This window comes from Eptesicus fuscus, chromosome 11 (genome assembly GCF_027574615.1).
Source record: "Eptesicus fuscus isolate TK198812 chromosome 11, DD_ASM_mEF_20220401, whole genome shotgun sequence".
Classification (NCBI taxonomy): Eukaryota; Metazoa; Chordata; class Mammalia; order Chiroptera; family Vespertilionidae; genus Eptesicus; species Eptesicus fuscus.
Genome location: NC_072483.1, coordinates 36,942,607 through 36,963,296, shown reverse-complemented (window position 1 = coordinate 36,963,296; position 20,690 = coordinate 36,942,607). Strand labels below are relative to the sequence as shown.

At 40.0% G+C, this 20,690-nt stretch overlaps 1 protein-coding gene across 1 annotated transcript in view; it reads left to right on the top strand.

Moving 5' to 3' along the window:
- Positions 1–250: 250 nt before the first annotated feature.
- Positions 251–20,690, top strand: part of ACVR1C (activin A receptor type 1C) — an 81,383-nt gene continuing 60,943 nt past the window's right edge. Inside the window, exon 1 of the mRNA XM_008138670.3 lies at positions 251–464. Within this exon, the coding sequence (XP_008136892.1) occupies positions 395–464 (70 nt within the window). The 5' untranslated portion in view covers positions 251–394. The remainder of the gene's footprint in view (positions 465–20,690) is intronic.

Here is a 20,690-nt window from a genome sequence, read left to right as displayed (position 1 = left end):
CTCCAGGCCACCCCGGTTCCTTGCTTCCCCCCCCAGCTCTGGGCGGCCTCTGCCAGCCAGCCCGACAGCGCCAGGCCCCAGGCGGTTCCGAGGGCGCAGGGGGCGGAGGCGCGGCGGGGGCGGGCCCTGGCACCCTCCTCCCCCCACCCCGCTCCCCTCCAGCCCGTCCCTGGGGTCAGTGGCAGGAGCGCCGCGCACCGCCAGCCACGGGGGGCGTGAGATGGGGGAGGCCGAGGAGGGGTGCGCCCTCACGGATTAGAGCCAACCGCGCACTTCAGGAGGCGGTGGGGCTGCGCTTCCCTCCCGCGCCCCGGGAACTTCAAAGCGGCGGGCGCTGCCCCGGCCGCCTGGTCCGCTCTGGGGCCTCGCAGCCCCGCGCGGCCGCCCGGTGGCCATGACCCGAGCGCTCGGCGCGGCGCTCCGCCCGGCTCTGCTGCTCGCCGCGGCCGCCGCGCTCTCCGCAGGTAGGAGGGGCGCTGCTGCCCCGCGCTCACGCGGGTGGGAGTCGGGGGGATCGTCCGCGGGCGGGCGCGGCAGGTGAAGAAGGTGCTCGGAGCAAACTGACCTTCCACGGGGCGGAATGGGAAGCGCCTGTTGGATCGAAGGGGCGCTGAGTAGGGCGCGGGCACCTGACGCCTGGCGGTCGTAGGGGCAGACAGGTGTGTTGGGGACGGAGCCACCAGGGGGAGGGGAAAAGCGACGGGGACGTGGGGGCGTGGGTAGTGCGTGAGGTAGGTGACAGATTTGGGGGCAGTTCGCAGAGGAGGGAGAGGGTGCTTCTGGGTGTGCGCAGGGCTGGGAGTTGAGTGGCACCAGGAGTTCACCCTGCGAGTGCCTGGGGGACGCTCTGTGCTGAGCTCCGCAGAGCCAGCGAGGTGGTGGGAGGCTGCGGAGAGGTGGGGGCGATTCAGACTGAGTTTGAGGAGGCCAGGGATCCCTCAGAAGCCGCTGGTGCCGAGCTATGTAGGCGGGAGTGGGAGCTTAAATCTGCGTGGTTTGCAACACACATTGCTTTCGAGGTACGATCTTTACCAAGAGTTACAGGGGAAAAAAATTCTGGCAAGCGTCCCAGCGTTTATAACAGGTCTGTTTCTTGATAGGCTAAAGTAGCCCAAGCTAGAAACCAAACGTTTCTTTATAATGTTTACTAGGAACGGACAAATGCATCTTTGGTAAAATCGTAGTGTGCTGAGATGAAAAACACACTTAATTCAGAAACTGTTTTGATTATAACATGATCCTGGGTTATGGAGACCAGGAGCGGGATTCCTTCCTAACTCATTCTTGAAACATTTCAATCAGGCATTTAAGACATTTGCACATAAAAACCTGGTGTATTTCCGTAGAACTGCACTTTGCCCGGAGCTGACTTTGATGCATTTTTGTTTTCCCAGATGACAATGTGTTTGACGTTAATAGCGATGCTCCAGGGTGGGTAGTTTTCCTCTTAGTGACAATTCAGGAGAATGTTGTGAATAGTATGATTGCTGCATGTACAGATTTCAGTGTTTCAGATGGTCTGAGAGAATCACTACATGCATTTAAGTGAAATTTTGATTATTGGGAGGGATTAATTAGGAAAGCAGTTACCCAGAGGTTATCAGGAAATTGATGAGATAAAGTGAAATATTTTCATTCAGTGGTAGTAAATTCATCAATAGGAAAAAAAAACTGACTGTGGAGTCTTTATAAGAAATGGGTGGGAACTCTGCTAACTTGGAAGGAATATTCAAAGTACTGATAGAATTTACCCCCCCCCCCCCAAAAAAAAATAGTCTTCCAGATATTTTGACTAGACACCTGTGAAATTGCCTCCGCAGGCTGTCCATTCAGCCTTATTTATTTTGGGGAGTTAATAGCTTAGCTGCAGAGATTTAAAAAAGACTCAATTATCTTTTTATATCGCTTGAAAGGTATGTTTTATTCTATGACAGAATCTTTTAGAAAATTTCAGAGACCCTGGCAAAACAAGCTCTGCTATGCTCTGAAAAAGGAATGGAAACTTTTGACATTGAAATGTACAAAATAGAAAAAAAAAGAATATCCATTCAAATTTGATTGTTTCCTCAAAACCTGAAGGCTAAGAAAAATGCCTGATGTGGAGATAATGTGTCGATATAGTAGAAAAGTGCTTACCAAACTTGAATTTTACAATGAACTTTTGAATCATTTTCAAATCTCTTAAAGAAACTTTATCCTTCATTGTATCCCACAGAAATTTGTACAAATCTTTGATTATTTGGTCGGGGGATTCAAGGTTATTTATTTATTTATTTTGTTGTTATTGTTGTTAATCCTCACCCGAGGATTTTTTTCATTGATTTTTAGGGAGAGTGGTAGAGAGAGGGAAAGACAGAGAGGGAAACATCAATGTGAGAGAAACACATCGATTGGTTGCCTCCTGCACGAGCCCTCACCAGGACTCGGGCTGGTGAGGAGCTTGCAACCAAGGTACATGCCCTTGACCGGAATCAAACCTGGGACCCTTTGGTCCACAGGCCGACACTCTATCTGCTGAGCCTAACCGGCTAGGGCTTATTTATTTATTTAACCTTCTAAGTTGTTTTTCTCATGTGGTTACCCGGTCACGTTTACAAATTACATTGTTAATGGTATTGGCCATTTTTGAAAATGTACATGCCATTATTGGTATGTTATATGAGAAGCTGCTATTGACAAGGTGACATAGCAAAACTGCATGACAGAAAACACCACCTTCCAGTTTGGCTCTGCTGAGCACCAGACCTAGGACCTTAAATATCTAAGGACATTGATAAACCAATAAAACGCTTTTTTGCTTTGGCTGTTCTTCGCAGCAGCTCTATCACCTCAGATCTGTCATGCATCAACAACATAATAGAAACTATTGCTCCTTGATGAGAATCTCAGTGGGTAATCACTGATGAGAATTTAGAGAAAATATTTATTGGTCCGGATTGGCTAAAAACTAGGCTCCTCTGAGTTACTCTAATTATCTTGTTACTGGGTTTCTTCTGAGATGACCTCTCAACAGTTAACCTAGGTACTAAACAAAGAATTGACAGAAAATGTCTCAAATTATAAGTTGTGCTTTGGATATTACATAGATTCGCATATTCTCCACTAATTTTATGGAATTCCTTGGTCTTCTGGTTGGGAAAGGATTACTAAACTGAAAACTGTTTCATTTAATAACCAGGGTGGGGGTTGGTCTTTCAGATAGTGAAATTCTTACCACACACACACTCCCCCCCCCCCCCCCCCCCCACACACACACCCGCTCCTCACTACCACCAACAGCTAGCACTTCCCAGTCTATACTTTAAGCTTTGCTGGATGTGAAAGTGAACGCCTTGGATTGACTGAGTTTATAAATGCTAAAGGTATTGTCACCTTTGCCCTTCTTTAAGCACAATAATTTGTTGGTTGATGGACACAAATGTGGCAAGAGGCTCTCTGTTTCCAAGGAACAAACTTCTCTAGCCCAGAGGAAACTCTGTGCAGAAGTCCTTGGGGGCAGATTTCTTCACTGACTATAATGCTTCAACCCGTTTTCTAGCCTCAGATGTATGAAGTGTAAAACAGAGTCCCCTGATTCACTATAATCATAGAAAAATAAAGGATTTGTGGTATGAGAGAGAAGAAGAAAAGATGACACCAAATTTTGACCCCAGCAATGGAAGAATAGACCCTTATGTGGGTTGAGGCCGACCGCAGGAGAAGCAGGTCTGGAGACCAGAGGACAGTGGCAGATTTGAAGCCCAGTTTTGGTTATGTTGCGTTAAAAATGCTTATTAGACATTGAAGTGGAGATATCAAGTAAGTAATTGGTTTTATGCACCTAAAGTTAAGGTTATAAGACTGGTCAGAAGATAAAAAAATATGGAGCTAAGGGCACTTATAGATAATTTTAAAAGATACATTAAATAGAGTCACAGGTTTAGCAATCACAGAACATCCAGTTAAATTGAATTTCAGATAAACAACAGATAATTTTTGAGTACAAGTATGTTCCAAATGTTACATGGGACATACATATATTCAAAGTTAATTGCTGTTTAATTCCACTTTAATTGGTGTTCTGTACTTTTATCTGGCAATCCAACATTAAAGAAATATTGTGGTGAGATAACCAGCTTCTGATACATGTATTTCCAACTCTTGCATCAGAAAGAGTAGTATAGTCCTATTTTCTAGTCCTCATCTCTTAAAACTTGTGTTCTAGCTCTGCGGCTGTCCCATACACATCACTGCCAGCTCTTTGTACTATCTCCACTGCTTCTGAGTCAGCTTTTCCTAACCTTACATGAGTAGCTTATTAGGAAAGGATGAGTGAAAAAGATAAGAATAACTCTCTAGACTCCCTGCAAATGATGGTTAGTGAAAGCAGTTGGTTTTGCCCAAATTTATTGTCTTTTGAATGTGATTGTCATTTTCAAATGCATTTTTAGAATACTTTCCTTTTGAATAAACATTTATATGTTTCTCTTATAGAGGAGCTGAGATCCAGTTTGTTGATGTTTTCTAGGCAGTGCTCGCATCACTTATTGTAAATAAGAGAAGGTTAAGAGGAGAGGTGAATGGATAGAGTAGGGCTAGGAAGGGCTTGAACCCCACAGGACCTGATAATCAGACACAGTTCGAGGTTTAAGAGCGTGTTCCTAAGAGAGCGATTGCAGGCCCTTTGGGAGAGGGGCAGGGACATGTAAATGTCAGCCAGAGGCTGTTTAGCTCCTGCTATAGCTATGTCTTGAGCTGCTACCAAATGACTTGTATTGGCTTTATTTCGCAGTTTGTAGGGGAAAGTGTCCTATGAATGAATAACTATAGGCCTGGGTCATTAAAAATCTCAAACAGATATGTTCAAATGTAAAGGATTTATTTTAATAAACATTTAAAATGAGAGCTAATTTTTAAGTACAAATAAAAAAAGAACTAAACGGGGGGTGGGGGAGGAAAAATTCTAAGCACAAAGCGTATACAAGGAATGTATCATTCCTTATAATTTATATATGTGAAGTTTCTTCTGGATTTTCCATTGTTTTGGCCTTTCCAAAATTTGGCCCCTTAAATTTTTCCCAGCTGATATTCAAAATCTCAAGGTTTCTTCTTACATTGCTTAAGAAATTTGGATAATATTAGGATATGTTCATAAGTGATATAGAAATGCTACTTTTGCTAAGGGACCTAGGAATACCTAAATATGACCTTAGCTCAGTTGTTCCTCACCTCTAGTCTAGAAGAGGTTACTAGGGTATACCTAGAAAAGGGAGGCAAAATAAGGCAAAGTAATTGTTTTGTTACCTGGTATTTTAATCTTAAATTGCATGACAGAACTCTAATATACTCCCCTTTTCTAAACTTTTACTAATTACTAAATAGCCTAAGGATAGAGAAAGAAAGTGTGTGATAAATCAGAATCCAGAATCCTGACACTGATACAGTCAAAAGTCTGTGCAGTGCCTGGCAAAATAAAGCCAGAGTGCCAGAGCATGGAACCTCTGTCTTTAATACTTGACCTTGGTCCATCCTCCATGTCAGCTCTGAAAAGAGTTCTGGGCGATAAACTCAAGGGTCACTGTTCAGTGAGGAAAAGTTGTAAGTATGTGGAGAAAGGTGGTTGGGTCTCTTCTATGAGGAAGCAGGTCCTGTTATTCCCAACTTTCGATAAAAAGATGCAAAAGAAGGCATCATAATCACGAGTCCTGTGCTTTTTGCATTCTTTGAAAGCTGGATCCCTAAGGCATGTGGGCCTCTTGGTTCCCTGGAATCTGAACAATACAAATCACTATTCCTCTCAATTGGGGATCCAATAAAAAGTAAAAGGGATGGAGGAGAGAGATTCAAGATGGCAGCAGAGTAGGTAGAAGCTACATGTACCTCTTTTCAGGATCAACCTGGAATTACAACTAAATTACAGAACAATCATACTGAACAACAAACTGAAGACTAGCTGAAGAAAAGTTTATAGCCAAGGATTTACAGAAGAAGCCACATTGATACTGGTAGGAAGAGTAGACATGAAAGGGGTTGGCCCTGCTCCCACGGGTGGCAGCTGAGGGATATCTCAGCTACAAGAGGGTTTCCCCTGAGAAGTTTGAGGTCTCAACTCCCAGCCCAGAGCATCAGAAGAGGGAAGAGGCACCCACATAACATCTGGCTGTGAAAATCAGTAGGAATTTTGTCCTTCAGGGAGGGACAGGAGTCTGCTAGAGACAGAGGCACTCTTTTAAAGGGCCAACACACAACATTTGTTCATAGTCACTCAGCCAGGGCTCTGGCGAAGAGAGGGTGGAGCAGACTAGAGTCTGTGAGGAGAGTCTGAAGTTTCCGGCTCTGAGGAGAGCCCTGAAGGGACAGCCTCCAGGATCCCTGTGCTGAGTCATTCTCTGATACCACAGTCGCCATTGCCATCTTTCTGGGGTGGAACACTCCCCTCTGTGTGGCATCAGCCTGAGGGAATGCAATAGCCCCACCCTCTAGCCTCCCTCTTGCACCACCCTGTGGAGCTCACCTTCTACTGAGGAATCAAATGCCTTGGCCAGACTGTAGAGATCTGGGAAGACTCAGGGTGTCAGTGACTTATTTATGTGACTTTTGGATGGGGGCCATTCCCCCACTTTCCTGAGAACCAGACTGGTGCTCCCCTCTCACAAGAGATCCACTAGAACCACCTCCTGGGCTTCTGGCAGACCCACCCTGTGGGTTCTGGCTCCAGCTCATAAGGCCCCACCCACCCGACTTCTGGTGGCTCCACTCTGCCAAAATCTGACTGAGTGGTGTGGTTCTGGGGAAGGGGCCACACCACCCATATTTCCTGAAGCCTGACCAATACCTTCCCCTCATGGGAGATCCACTAGCCCCATACTCCTGACTCCCCATAGCCCTACCCTGCTGAGCTTCGTCTCCTTGCAACAGAATCTGGAACAGATTGAGCTGTGTGGCTTCACAACAGGGGCCATTTTTTCCCCTTGCACACCTGACTTGAGCAGAGCCCTCCCTTCACATGGCCAAATCTTGGTCTCTTTGGGCATGATAAATTCTGCCAGCCTCACCCTGATAACTCCGTGAGACCCTGCTTTACTACAAAGGTGTGAAAGCACCCACTGGGTGGCAGTGAGGCCACAAGCCAGGCTCCCCAGCACTGGCAATGAGTTTGAACTTGTAACAGTCTGGCGAACATCACTCATCCCTATCAGGTGACTCATTGTGAATGTCTCATAGGCAACGTGAGTGCAGCAGAGACTCTTTTAGTGACGGAGCCTAACAGGTAGCCAACAGGTGGAAGCAGATGGAGATGGATCTGGATGCCTTGGGACTTATGCTGACCTCCCAGGAAGGTGCTGGTAGAAGCCAGCCTTGGTGTACAGCTTGGTCCTTCCTGAACACACCCAGGCCCAGCAGAGGCAACTACAAACTGTAGATTGCTTTTAGCTCCAAACAGATTGCCAAGAGCCAGTCACAGGCAGCATCATACATTACCTGCATTGGAGCCCCTCCCAAGAGGCCCAGAACCAATAACTCAGTGGCCAGCTTCAGATAACACAGAGAAGGATCCAATAAGCTTCACAAGTGGCATATCCAAAGAGAGATCTCAGCAGGCACCAAACCCTGCTCAGTCAAATTCCATTTCATTGGGTCAGCATCTGCACAGTAGGTTGCATGCTATGGTAGGGGTTGAGCCTCACAGTTAGTCAGCTTGAGGGTCTGTCCCATACATGAATGGGCCAGGAGCAATCAAGACTCAATTAAAATAAGAGGACTCACATAACACACACAAGGGACATTCCTAGAGTACAGCACAGGTGATCAAGGAGACTGAGCCACTGGAGCCCAGAGGACACCTACTACATAAGGCCATCCCATGAAGACTGGGAGTCATAGCAAATCTAATACACAGAAAGAAACCCAAAGAGGCAGCCAAAATGGGGAGACAAAGAAGCAGGCCCCAAATGAAAGAATAGGACAAATCTCTAGAAAAAGAACTAAATGAAATGGAGGCAAGCAATTTATCAGAGTTCAAAGTAATGATTAAAAGAATGCTGAACAGAATGAAAAAAGACATAGAAACCATAAAAAATAAAAGGACCAGACAGAAATGAAAAATACAATATATATGAAATGAAGAATACACTAGAAGGAATAAACAGTAGGTTGGATGAAGCAGAAGATTGAATCAGTGGTTTGGAAGACAAGGTAGAAAAAAAACACACACCCAATCAGAGCAGAAAAAAGAGATAATAATTTGAAAAAATGAGGATAGTTTAAGGTACCTTTGGGGCAACATGAAGTGTAACAACATCTGCATCATAGGGGTACCAGATGGAGAAGAGAGAGAGCAAGGGATTGAGAACCTATTTGAAGAAATAATGACAAAGCTTCCCTAATCTGGTGAAGAAAAAAGACATACAAGTCCAAGGATCACAAGAGAGTCCCAAACAAGATGAACCCATAGAGGCCCGGGCCAAGACATATTATAATTAAAATGGCAAAGTTAAAGACAAAGAAAGAATTTTAAAAACTGTAAGAAAAAGAGTTAGTTACCTACAAGGAACCCCAGTAAGACTCTCAGCTGATTTCTCAGCAGAAACATTTAAGGCCAGAAGGGATTGGCATGAAATATTCAAAGTGATGGAAGCAAGAACCTACAACCAAGACCACTTTACCCAGCAAGGTTACCATTTAAAATTGAAAGAGAAATAAAGAGCTTCCTAGACAAGAAAAAGCTAAAGGTGTTCATCACCACTGAATGAGTATTACAAGAAAAGTTAAAGGGCCTGCCTTAACCCTTTGCACTCACTTGCTTTTTTTCTCGATTCCTGCTACCAATGCTAACTGTGTCAAGTCACACTCGACATCCGAGTGCAAAAGGTTAATAATAATAAGAAGAAAAACAAAGTAGAGGAACATAGTTAAAAGAATAAAATGGCAATAAATACATACCTATCAATAATCACTTTAAATGTAAATGGCTTAAATGCTCCAATCAAAAGACACAGGGCAGCTGAATGGATAAGAAAACAAGGCCCATATATACTCTGTCTACAAGAGACCCACTTCAGAACAAAAGATACACACAGACTAAAAATAAAGGCATGGAAAAAGATATTTCATGCAAATACAAATTAAAAAAAAGCTGGGGTAGCAATATTATATTTGAGTAAATAGACTTTAAAACAAAGTCTAAAGTAAAAGACAAAGAAGGATATTACATTATGATTAAAGGAGAAATTCAACAAGAGGATAAAGTGAAATAAACCAGTCAGAGAAAGACAAACATCACATGATCTCACTTATATGTGGAATCTAATAAACAAAATAAACATATGAACAAAAAAGATCCAGAGACATTGGAGTATGGAACAGACTGACATATTTCAGAGGGAAGGTAGGGTGATAGAAAGAGATTAGCCAATGAACTTATATGCACATATGCATAACCCATGGACAGATAATAGTGTGGGAAAGGCCTGGGGAGGGGACGGGAGTGGGGTGGAGGAGGTCAAAGGGGGAGAAGAGGGGACATCCGCAATACTTTAATAATTTAAGAAAAGGTTGGGGCATCCATGGGGAGGGGTGTGAGATGGGAATGGGGGGATGAGGACAAATATGTGACACCTTAATCAATAAAGAAATAAAAAAAAATTTAAGAAAAGGAAATAAAAGGTTATAATCCTTCTAAATATTTTTGCACTCAACATAGGAGCACCTAAATATGTAAAACAAATTTTGATGAACATAAAGGGAGAGATTGACAGTAATCTAGTCATAGTAGATTTTAACACCCCACTGACATCAGTGGATATATCTTCTAGAGAGAAGATCAACCAGGAAACAGTGGCCTTAAATGACACACTATATCAGATAGATTTAATTTATATCTTCAGATCATTTTACCCCAAAGCAGAAGAATATACATTATTTACAAGTGGACATGGAATATTTTCTAGGATAGACCACATCTTACGACACAAAACAAGTCTCAACTTTAAGAAGACTGAAATCATGTCAAGCATCTTCTTTGACCATAATGGTATGAAACTAGAAATCAATCACAAGAAAAAAACCTGAAAAACACACAAAGCATGGAGGCTAAATAACATTACTAAACAATGAATGGGTTAACCATGAGATCAGGAATAAATTTAAAAAAATACACTGAAACAATTGAAAATGAGAAAAAACAACCCAAAATTTATGAAACACAGTGAAAGCACTTCTAAGAGGGAAATTCATAGCATTACAGGCCTATTTCAAGGAAAAAGAAAAATCTCAAGTAAACAACCTAACTTTACACTTAAAGGAACTTGAAAAAGAAAAGCAAACTACACCTTTATAGTCAATATTTGACAAAGGAAGCAAAATCCTACAATGGGGTAAAGATAGTCTATTCAATAAATAGTGTTGGGAAAATGGGCAGATATGTGCAAAAAAATGAAACTATACCACCTTCTTACACCATACACAAAATAAACTCAAAATGGATTAAAGACTTAAGTGTTAGACTCAAAACTATTAATATCCTAGAAGAAAAATAGGAAGTATTCTTGGACATTTTTCATAGCAATGTTTTTTTTTCTGATATATCTCCTTGGGCAATGAAAGAAAAAATAAACGGACTTCATCAAACTAAGAAGTTTTTGTACAGCAAAGAAAACCATCAACAAAATGAAAAAAAGACAACCCACTGAATGAAAGAAGATATTTGCTGATACATTTGATAAGGGGTTAATATCTAAAATTTATAAAGAACTTATAAAACTCATCACTAAAACAAACAATCCAGTTAAAAAATGGGCAAAGGACCTGAATAGAGATTTCTTTCAAGAGGACATACAGATGTCCAATAAACATATGAAAAGATGCTTAATGTCACTAATCATCAGAGAAATGCAAATTAAATTTGCAATGAGATATCACTTCACACCTGTCAGATTGGCTATCATCAATAAATCAATAAATAAGTGTTGGCGAGGATGTGGAAAAAAAGGAACCCTCCTGCACTGTTGGTGGGAATGCAGATTGGTGCAGCCACTGTGGAAAGCAGTATGGAGCTTCGTCCAAAAATTAAAAATGGAACTGCCTCGTTACCCAGCAATTCTACTTCTGGGAATATATCTGAACAAACCTGAAATATTAATTCAAAAGAATATATGCACCCCTATGTTCATTGCAGCGTTATATACAATAGCCAAGATTTGGAAGCAGCCCAAGTGTTCATCAGTAGATGAGTGGATAAAAAAAGCTGTGGTACATTTACACAACAGAATACTACTTGTTTGTGAATAAGAAGGAAATCTTACCCTTTGCTACAGCATGGATGGACCTAAGAGCATTATGCTAAGCCACTTAGAGTAAGACAAGTACATGATTTCACACATATGTGGAATCCAATGAACAAAATTAAGTAATAAGCAAAATAGAGACAAACTCATAGCAGGTTGACAGCTATTGGGGCCAGGTGAGGCTAGGTGGGTGGGGGGGACAATGGAGGGATTGACTAAAAAAGAAAAAAAAGAAAGAAAGAAAACTTATGGACATGTAGAACAGTATGGTGATTGGGGGAAATAGAGTTTTGGGGTAGGTGGAGGTGGGTATAGGAGGGGTAAATGGTGATGGAAGGATACTTTACTTGGAGTGGTGAACACACAATACAGAGCACAGATGATTTGTTGTGGAATTGTTCACCTGAAACCTGTATGACTTTGTTAATCAGTGTCTCCTCAATAAATTTAGTAAAAGGAAAAAAAACAACAACAACAAAAGGAAAAGCTAGCAAGGAGGTGAATAGGAGTGTGAAATAGAGAAGGAATACTTTATTTCCATAGAAGCCAACACTCAGCTATTCTCAGGAGATGCTCCCTTGTCTTACCACATGGCTCTTGACTTCATCTACTTTGATTAGCCAACCAGGCTAACAAGGTTATGCTCTGCCCTGATTCTTCCCTTTTTTTCCTCTGGACTAACTCCCTGTTCCTGTTCTCTTCTTCTTTTTTTTTTTTTTTGTTGTTGTTGTTATTGTAGGTATGTGAAGATACAGTTTCTTTGGAACTGTTTTAAATAAATCCCCTCAAGAATTCATGGGTGAATCATTTAGTATGACTCAAGAACTTGGCTTATTATTTTTTAAAACAATTTAAATGTGCCAGTGACTTAAGCATCCCAAATTAGATCAATCTACTTTTTCATTAAACTTTTCACATCAAGAAAATGATTAGTATACTCTAATTTTGAAAGTGAAACACATTTTCTCCTGATCTGTTTTACCATCCTTATCTCATGACAAGGTAAAATGACAAAGATAGATGCCATATCTCTGTATGTTGATTAAGTTTCTTAGAAATTTTTGTTCAAAGCCATAATTGCTTGAAATAAATACTCTGTGGTCAAAAACAGGATTGGAAAACAACCTAATCCATCTGGATCTGGACTATGATCATTTCATTTTATTATTTTAAATTTATCTTTATTGTTGAAAGTATTATAGATGCCCCATTTTATCCTCCCATTGACCCCCTCCCCCCACTCCCACCCCTGCCTCAGGTCTTCACCGCACTATTGTCTGTCCATAGGTTATACACATATCCATATCAGTTCTTTGGTTAATGATTATTTTAATACAAAATGTTTAGTTTCATAAATGCATGCTTATCCAAGAGATGTTAACTCAGAGGGTCATAATCCAGATTAACACAGCTTTAAGGAACCAGATTATTTTAAAATAGAAGCACAATATATACTAAAGAGTATTAACTCATCACATCTCTCAGTTTTATCTGATGACATTTTCCTGACCTGCTCCCTTAAAGGTGGGTGCTTTTTGTTGTCTTCATTCCCATTATTTCTTTTCAGAAGAGTAAATATCTACTCTGAACATTTGCTTACTCTAATCACAGGGAGACAGTGTTCTTAGTCAACTTCCACTTACAATCTGTAGTCTGTATTTCCAGAAAATAGACAATACACTATAAATCTGAAACACTGAATAAAGAGTAATTATGTAATTAACAGAAGATTCCTCACAGAATAATAAAATGCATAACTTAATGAACATCTCTCCTTTTTTTTAACCTTCCTTTCCTACAGCTGTTCTTTAGCTATATTAGCTATATTATATTAAAGGCATTGCTTTTTTTGCACAGAGAAGAAAGTTGACTTTGTCAAACAAATAGACCTTTTTAAAAGGCTTGAGAGTTATTGTGCCACATCAAGAGGAAAACTCTCCTTTAGAATTGCTTTTATTAAGCTCTGCTTTCGATGTTGCCATTATCATAAAGTTTTTAATAATATTTCTTTATTATCTTTTTAATGTCTGTAGTATTTGTAGTGCTATCCTGTCTTATGTTCCTGACATTGGGAATTTGAATTTTCTCTCTTATTATCTTGATCAGTTTAGCTGGAGGGTTATCAATTTTATTGATTTCTTTCAAATAAGTAATGTTGGGATTTATTGGTTTTTCTATGTTTTTTTTAATTTGTTTTCTGCTCTTATATTTATTATTTCCTTCCTCTACTTACTTTGAATTTAATGTATTTTTTAAATCCTAGCTTCTAAAGTTGCTACCTTAATTAAGAGTGGCAAAATTTTTTTAAAGGGTCACGTAGTACATATTGTAGGCTTGTGGGCCATACAGTCTATGTTGCAACTACTTAATAATTCTGCCATTGTAGTATAAAAGCAGCCAGAGGTAATAAAAAAAAAAAAGGTGTTTCTGTTTCAATAAAACTTTATTTATAAATGGGCCAGTCAATGAGCTGTAGTTTGCTGACCCTTTCTAAAACCATTTGTTTAAGACCTTTCTTCTTTTCTAATATAACCATTTAAAGCTCTGGATTTTCTTCTTGGTAACTGCTTTAGCCCATTCATAAGTGGTGCTATGCCCTAACCAGTTTGGCTCAGTGGATAGAGCGTTGGCCTGCAGACTGAAGGGTCCCAGGTTCAATTCCGGTTAAGGGCATGTACCTTGGTTGTGGGCACATCCCCAGTAGGGGGTGTTGCAGGAGGCAGCTGATCGATGTTTCCCTCTCATCCATGTTTCTAACTCTCTATCCCTCTTCCTTCCTCTCTGTAAAAAATCAATAAAATATATTAAAAAAAATAAGTGGTGCTATGTTGTGTTTTCAACTTGAAGATGGATCAATAGAAATTACCTTATAATTATGTAATTATACTATTATAAAATCATTACACTAAAGTGGGCACTGTCAAGAGGTAAAGAGGGAAGAGTGAAAAGAACCTAAACAGAGCATCCAAGAGGTCTGAGACAATATAAAGGGGTATAACTTATATGTAAATGTAATCCTAGATGGATGTAATAAAAATATTTTAAAAGGTATTGGTCAATATTTCTCCAAATACAATGAAAGATATCAAATTAGTGGAATAGAAATAGACTCATACATATATGATCAATTGTTCTTTTTATTTTTAAAAAGGAATAAAGGCAATTTAATAAAGGATAGAATTTTCACCAAATGATGCCGGGACAGGAAAAAAACCTAAAAACATGCCTTGCATGTCTATAATTGTTAATTCAGAATGACTCATAGACAAAAAAATCTAGAAAACTATAAAAACTTTAATAAAAAATACAGAAGAAAATCTTTTGATCTTGGGTTAAGAAACATTTCTTAGATGACAGTACCAAAAGCATATTCCATAAAAGAAAATATTGATGTATTGGACTTCATCAAAATTAAAAGCTTCTATTTCTTGAAAGATGGTGTTAAGAGAATGAAAAGACAAGCCATTGGCAGGAAGATAGTATATGCAAAACACATATTAGATAAAGCACTGAATCAGAATATATAAAAGATTCTCAGAACTAAATGAGAAAAACAAAGAACCCAAAAGAAGTATGCAAAACAATAGGCATATGAAAAGATGCTTATCATTACTAATCATCAGACAAATGCAGATTAAAACCACAATAAGATATTACCTCATACCTGTATGGCAATTATCAATAAATAAATAAACAAACAACACGTGTTGATGAGAATGTATAGAAAAGTGAACCCCTGTGCACTATTGGGAATGCAGATTGATGAAGCCACTATACAACACAGTATGGCATTTCCTAAAAAAATTAAAAATAGAAGCACTTTATGATTCAGCAATTCCATTTCTGAATATATAAATCCACAGAAACATAACACACTAATTTGAAAATATATATGTACCGCTATGTTCATAGGTGCATTACTTTTAAGAGCCAAGCTATGGAAGCAACCCAAGTGTCCATCAATAGACAAGTGAATAAAGAAGATGTACATTTATCCAGTGGAATATTACTCAGCCTTAAAAATGGACTGAAATTTTACCATTTACAACAACATGGATGGACCTGGAGAATATTATGCTAAGTTAAATAAATCAGTCAGAGAAAGACAAATACATATGATTTCACATATGTAGAATCTAAAGAACAAAATGAACAAATAAAACAGAAATTGACTTATAGATACAGAGAACAAATCAAGGGTTGCCAGATGGGAGGGAGGTTGGGGGAATGGGTGAAAAGTGAACAGATTAAGAAATACAAATTGTTGGTTGCAAAATAGTCATGGGGATGTAAGGTGCAACATAGGAAATACAGTCAATAATATTGTAATTACTATGTATGGTGCCAGATAGGTACTAGAATTATTGGGGGGATCACTTTGTAAATTATATATATGTCTAACTACTGTGCTGTACACCTGAAAATAATATTGAATGTAAACTATAATTGGAAAAAATAGCATTGATAAAAAGGCGGGGGGGAAGAATTGGGCAAAATATTTGAACAGATAAAGAAAATATATAAATGGAAAAAGAACACCCAAAATGCTCAATATTATTAGGCATAAAGGAAATGCTTATTAAAACCACAGTGACATGCACTGCACACCTATTTGAATGGCTAAAACAGAATGCAAATAATCCCCCAGCAACAAACAAGTAAACAAAAAACAAAGTTATAGTAACAATACCAAGTGCTGACAGGAATGCTAAGTAATAGGAATTCTCATACATAACCGGTGGCCTGTAAAATGGTACAGCCACTTTAGAAAACATAAATGTACACTTTCTATCAAACCTAGAAATCCTACTCCTATGTTTTTAATGAAGAGAAATTGAAGTTATTTCATATAAAATCTGTGTATTAATATTTATTACAGGTTTATTCTTAATCTGCAAAACCTGGGGAAAAGACCACACATTCTTCAACTAGTGTATGGATCAACAAACTGTTGTACATTCATGCAATGAACTACTGATATATGCAACAACATGAATGAATGTCAAATACCTTAAGGCAATGATGGAAGCCAGAATCAACAGGCTGCATTCATTTCTCATTTTGGAGAAAGGAAACAGAAAACATCATTGCCTGCCAGGGGCTGGGGTGGCAGGAGGAGTTGTCTAAAAGGGTGTATGAGAAAATTTTGGGGAAGGGGTGATTGAACTGTAGCTGTCAAATCTCATTAAGACTATACACTGAAAAGGATGAATGTTATCATATGTAAATTATATTTCAACTAGAGGCCTGGTGCACGAAATTTGTGCACTTGGCGGGGGGCACGTCCCTCAGTCTGGCCTGATCCCTCTTGCAGTCTGGGAGCCCTCAGGGGATGTCTGACTGACAGCAAGCCTGCTTCTGCCACTGCCACTGCTCTCACCAGCCGTGAGCCCGGCTTCTGGCTGAGCGTTGCTCCTCCTGTGAGAGCGCCCTGACCATCAGGGGGCAGCTCCTGCGTTGAGCATCTGCCCCCTGGTGGTCAGTGTGCATGATATCGACCGATCATTCTGCTGTCTGGTCAATTTGCATATTACGCTTTTATAATATAGGATAAACTTGACCTCCTCCCCAAATTGGAGTGCATGCGTGTGAACTAAGCCTTATATAAATCAGGAAGTCAGCAGATAACAATTCAAATTGGTTTATCAAGAACAGCAGTATATTTTTAGAGGTGATGTCTTAAGATAATGTCCTAAAGAACAACAACAAAAATAGTTAAAAGTGGGTGCTTCTGGGAAGTGAGACTTGGGTAGATGTGGGTCACTAAACAGATGCTTTACATTGTCATTCTTTCTATACTATTTTTTTTTACCATGTGCATTTGTGATACTGATTAAACAACCAAATAAAAGTATTATAAAATTTTAAATATTTGACTTACTTTTGTTGTACAAGTTCTAGATAAGTAATTAAGTAAGCAAAATGTGTTTTGTGTATATACTCTTCAATCTGTAAAATGGCATCAAGTAGATAGAAATGAAACAAAATAGGATGTTAGGTTGTGTTTTGTTCATTGGAGTGGTAATTTCTTCTCTTAGCAAAGGAAATTACAACTGAGGGACATTATCCATACATAGATAAAGCCCTTTGCAAATGCAGCATTACTCACCTGCTCTTTTAGGTTAAAGCATTTGGTTAAACTTGAAAGGTCATTTATCACCTCTAAGGGAGCACTTATGGGCTGTTTGGGCCCTTTTAGCTGGTTTACTATAGCATTAAGCTTGCTTATGGAGAGTTTTGCTTGCATCTGCAGTCTATACACGAGCTCATTAATGCATTAAGAAACCTCATTTTGCTGAGTCAGGTTAGAGGTATCCCTTGTTCAGTACAGTGTCATGCACACAGTGGGCAATCAGCATTTTTTTTTTATTGTCTTTTTCACATTCAGGGAAAGTCACTATGCCTGTTTTGACTCAATTCCAAGACAAATTACAAGATGAGATGAAAGGCTATGGGAAGGTCATCAGACTAGGCTAATCTGTTGGTGTTGGTCCCCAAGGTCAGGTCAGTTTCCAGTGTAGCGTGGGAGTCATACTGTGATACTCATGAATTTTCAGGGTCAGCCCTGCTTTCAAATATGCTAGCCTCTTTTCAGACTACAAATTCAAATTTTGAAAGAGCAAGAAGTGACTTTAACACGATAATGTTGCCATTAGTTTCTGATCATTACATTTATATGCATTCATTATATGAAATTAGGGAAAAGTGTTGAAAATGTAAAAATCATATTTAGTTTCATACGTCAGAGATAGCCACTATTAATATTTTGCTATATTTCCTTCCAGTTTTTATTTCTATGCATATATATTATATATATGTAAATTGAGATTATATCATGGGTGTTCTATGCTCCTACTTTTTTTTCAAATTTATAGTGAGCAATTTCCACTCTAATTAAATATTATTAAAAACAGGGTATTATGCCATCATACGGATTTTCAAAATTCATTTAGATGTGTTGTTGATTTGGGGACATTTAGGTTATTTCCATTTTTTTACTTTTGTGAATAATAACTCTGCAATGGAAATTTGAAATAAAATTTTATCTTTTGATTATTTGATATAGAGGAAGTAGCAATACAACCCAATGATCATAAATATTTTTAGGACTCTTGAGACAAATACATAACATTGTACTCCTAGAAGTTTATACCAACTGATACTCCACCAACTGTGCATAAAGTGAAGTTTAATTGATCCTCCCCTGCCATTTCTGGGTGTTGCAATTTCCAGTTTGGCAAATGAAAATTATGTCTTTTGTATTAATTCGCTGTTTTGATTATTAATAAAATTAAAACTTTTTATGTTTATTGACAATTTTCCTCTTTGTTCATCTACTTTGTCCTTTTTTCTGTTGACATATTTGTCTTTTCCAAATTTATTTGTCAAACTCAAGAGGTGATTGAGAAGCGAAAAGAAGTGTAGTAACCAATATCAGAGTTAACAGTTTAGAATTCAGTGATGGCGAACCTATGACACGCGTGTCAGCACTGACACGCGTAGCCATTTCTGATGACACGCAGCTGCTGAGGCGGCCGCATGCCGAGGATGAAACATTTGCTGCTCCTGAGGATGAAACATTTTCGAAATAATGTTTTTTCCTCAAAGTGACACACTACCCGAGTTATGCTCAGTTTTTTGGCGAAGTTTGACACACCAAGCTCAAAAGGTTGCCCATCACTGGTTTAGATACTCCTACTCTTTGATCATGCTCAAATACCAAAGTTTTGTTTGTTTTTATTTTTTTAAACAAAAATGTTTGTTTTTTTGGAGGTGCTGATTTTATCACTTTAGTGTGGCAGTGTCATTATAGAAGGAAAAGTTCATCGAAGCCAGAAAGGAGTGTCAGAAACACGGAAAGTTATTTTTAAGGAGTGTGGTTTGGGCTTTGAATGTTGAACTCTCAACAACTCATAATTTGTAATAGCTTAATTTTTAGGTTTTTTTTTTTAACATCTACTGTGTGTCTAAAATATCTTTTAATCACATAAAAATCCTGTGAGATAGGAATTATTATCTGTGCTTCACCATTGCATAATTGGATTCAGAGAAGTGGAGTCACTTTCCAGGGCACACAGCTGGTCTAGCAGTGGCTCAGGATTTCAGCTACAGAAGTGAAGTCTCTCAAAGCAACAGGATTCTTGCTGAATTCTTTAAGTTTAATCAACAAGATTAAACTCAATTGAACAAAGCTACTAAGATAAGGTTGTTTGCTGTAGTTTTTTGTTCTCACCTGCCTTTGACTTGCCTTTTGTTCAGTCTAATATGAATCTTTGAGAATTCTCTGAGGTTCTCCAATTTCCTTTTTGTAATTCTTCACTTTTATGTCCTGAAATGTATTTGTGTTGGTGAAAAAAAAAAAGCAGTTATTTTGTTTAATAATGCTTTGATAAAGAAAAGGAAAGTACAATTCTAAGAAAACCCTTTAATCCACCTTCTAAAGCAGCTATGATATATATATATATATATATATATATACACACACACACACACACACACACACACACACACACACACACTAATAATAGAAGAATATGCAAATTGTCCAGGATGCCGTCAGGTAATGACCATTCAGCAGGCTGCATCCTCAACCCCTGTTCAGGCAGCTGTGAGACCTGGGGTAGGTAGGATAGGATACAATAGGAGGGGATAAGAAAGGAGATGGAGAGGAAGGCAGGCCTGCATGTAGACAGGCCAAGAGGAGAAACAGATATACAGAAAGGGAACAAGAAAAAGACGCAGGAATGGAAAAGGGAAGGAAATGTGGGGCTGCCCATGGGAGGGGGTGGCGACCTCGGAGGGGGGTGGAGCGGCTGCACCCGGCGAGGGGCGGGGCGCAGGCAGTGTGGAGTGGGGAGCCCCGCCCAGACACAGGAGGAGGGTGGTGGTCCCCAGCACCGGCCGTTGGAACAGAGGGGTGGACGGTCAGGCCTTCTGGGCGGAGGCGCTTCTGCTCTGTGGCAGCAGCATCCAGGCCATGGGGGCCTCAGCCACCCTCGCTGGGCCAGGCACCCTGCGCTGGGAGGGGAGGCACAGCTTAGCTGGGGTGGAGTCGGACACTAAGGAGGGTACTGCTTTCGCCCCCGAGGGTTAGGTTGGTGGCGCATTAAGTGTACTTTATTGACTAGAAGTTGGGGTGTCCCGGGCAGGGAATGAGAGGAAGACGGTGGCGGGGAGGCCGGGGAAGGGGGGGCAGTGAAGGCCTGGCCAGGCTGGGTCCTGGGCTGGGGGTTAACGCCCCCTGAACGGAAGCTTTAATATCAAAGTGCGCTCAGGCGTGGCTGGAAGCAGGTCCCAGAGAGGAAAGGGGAAGGTTTAAAAGAGAAACCAGTGAACATGGCAGGGGTGGTGGGGTGGGGGCAGTAATAATAGGGAAGGAGGGAGGGAGACAGGGTTCAGGCTCACAAGGAAAAGGCAAATAGGGGG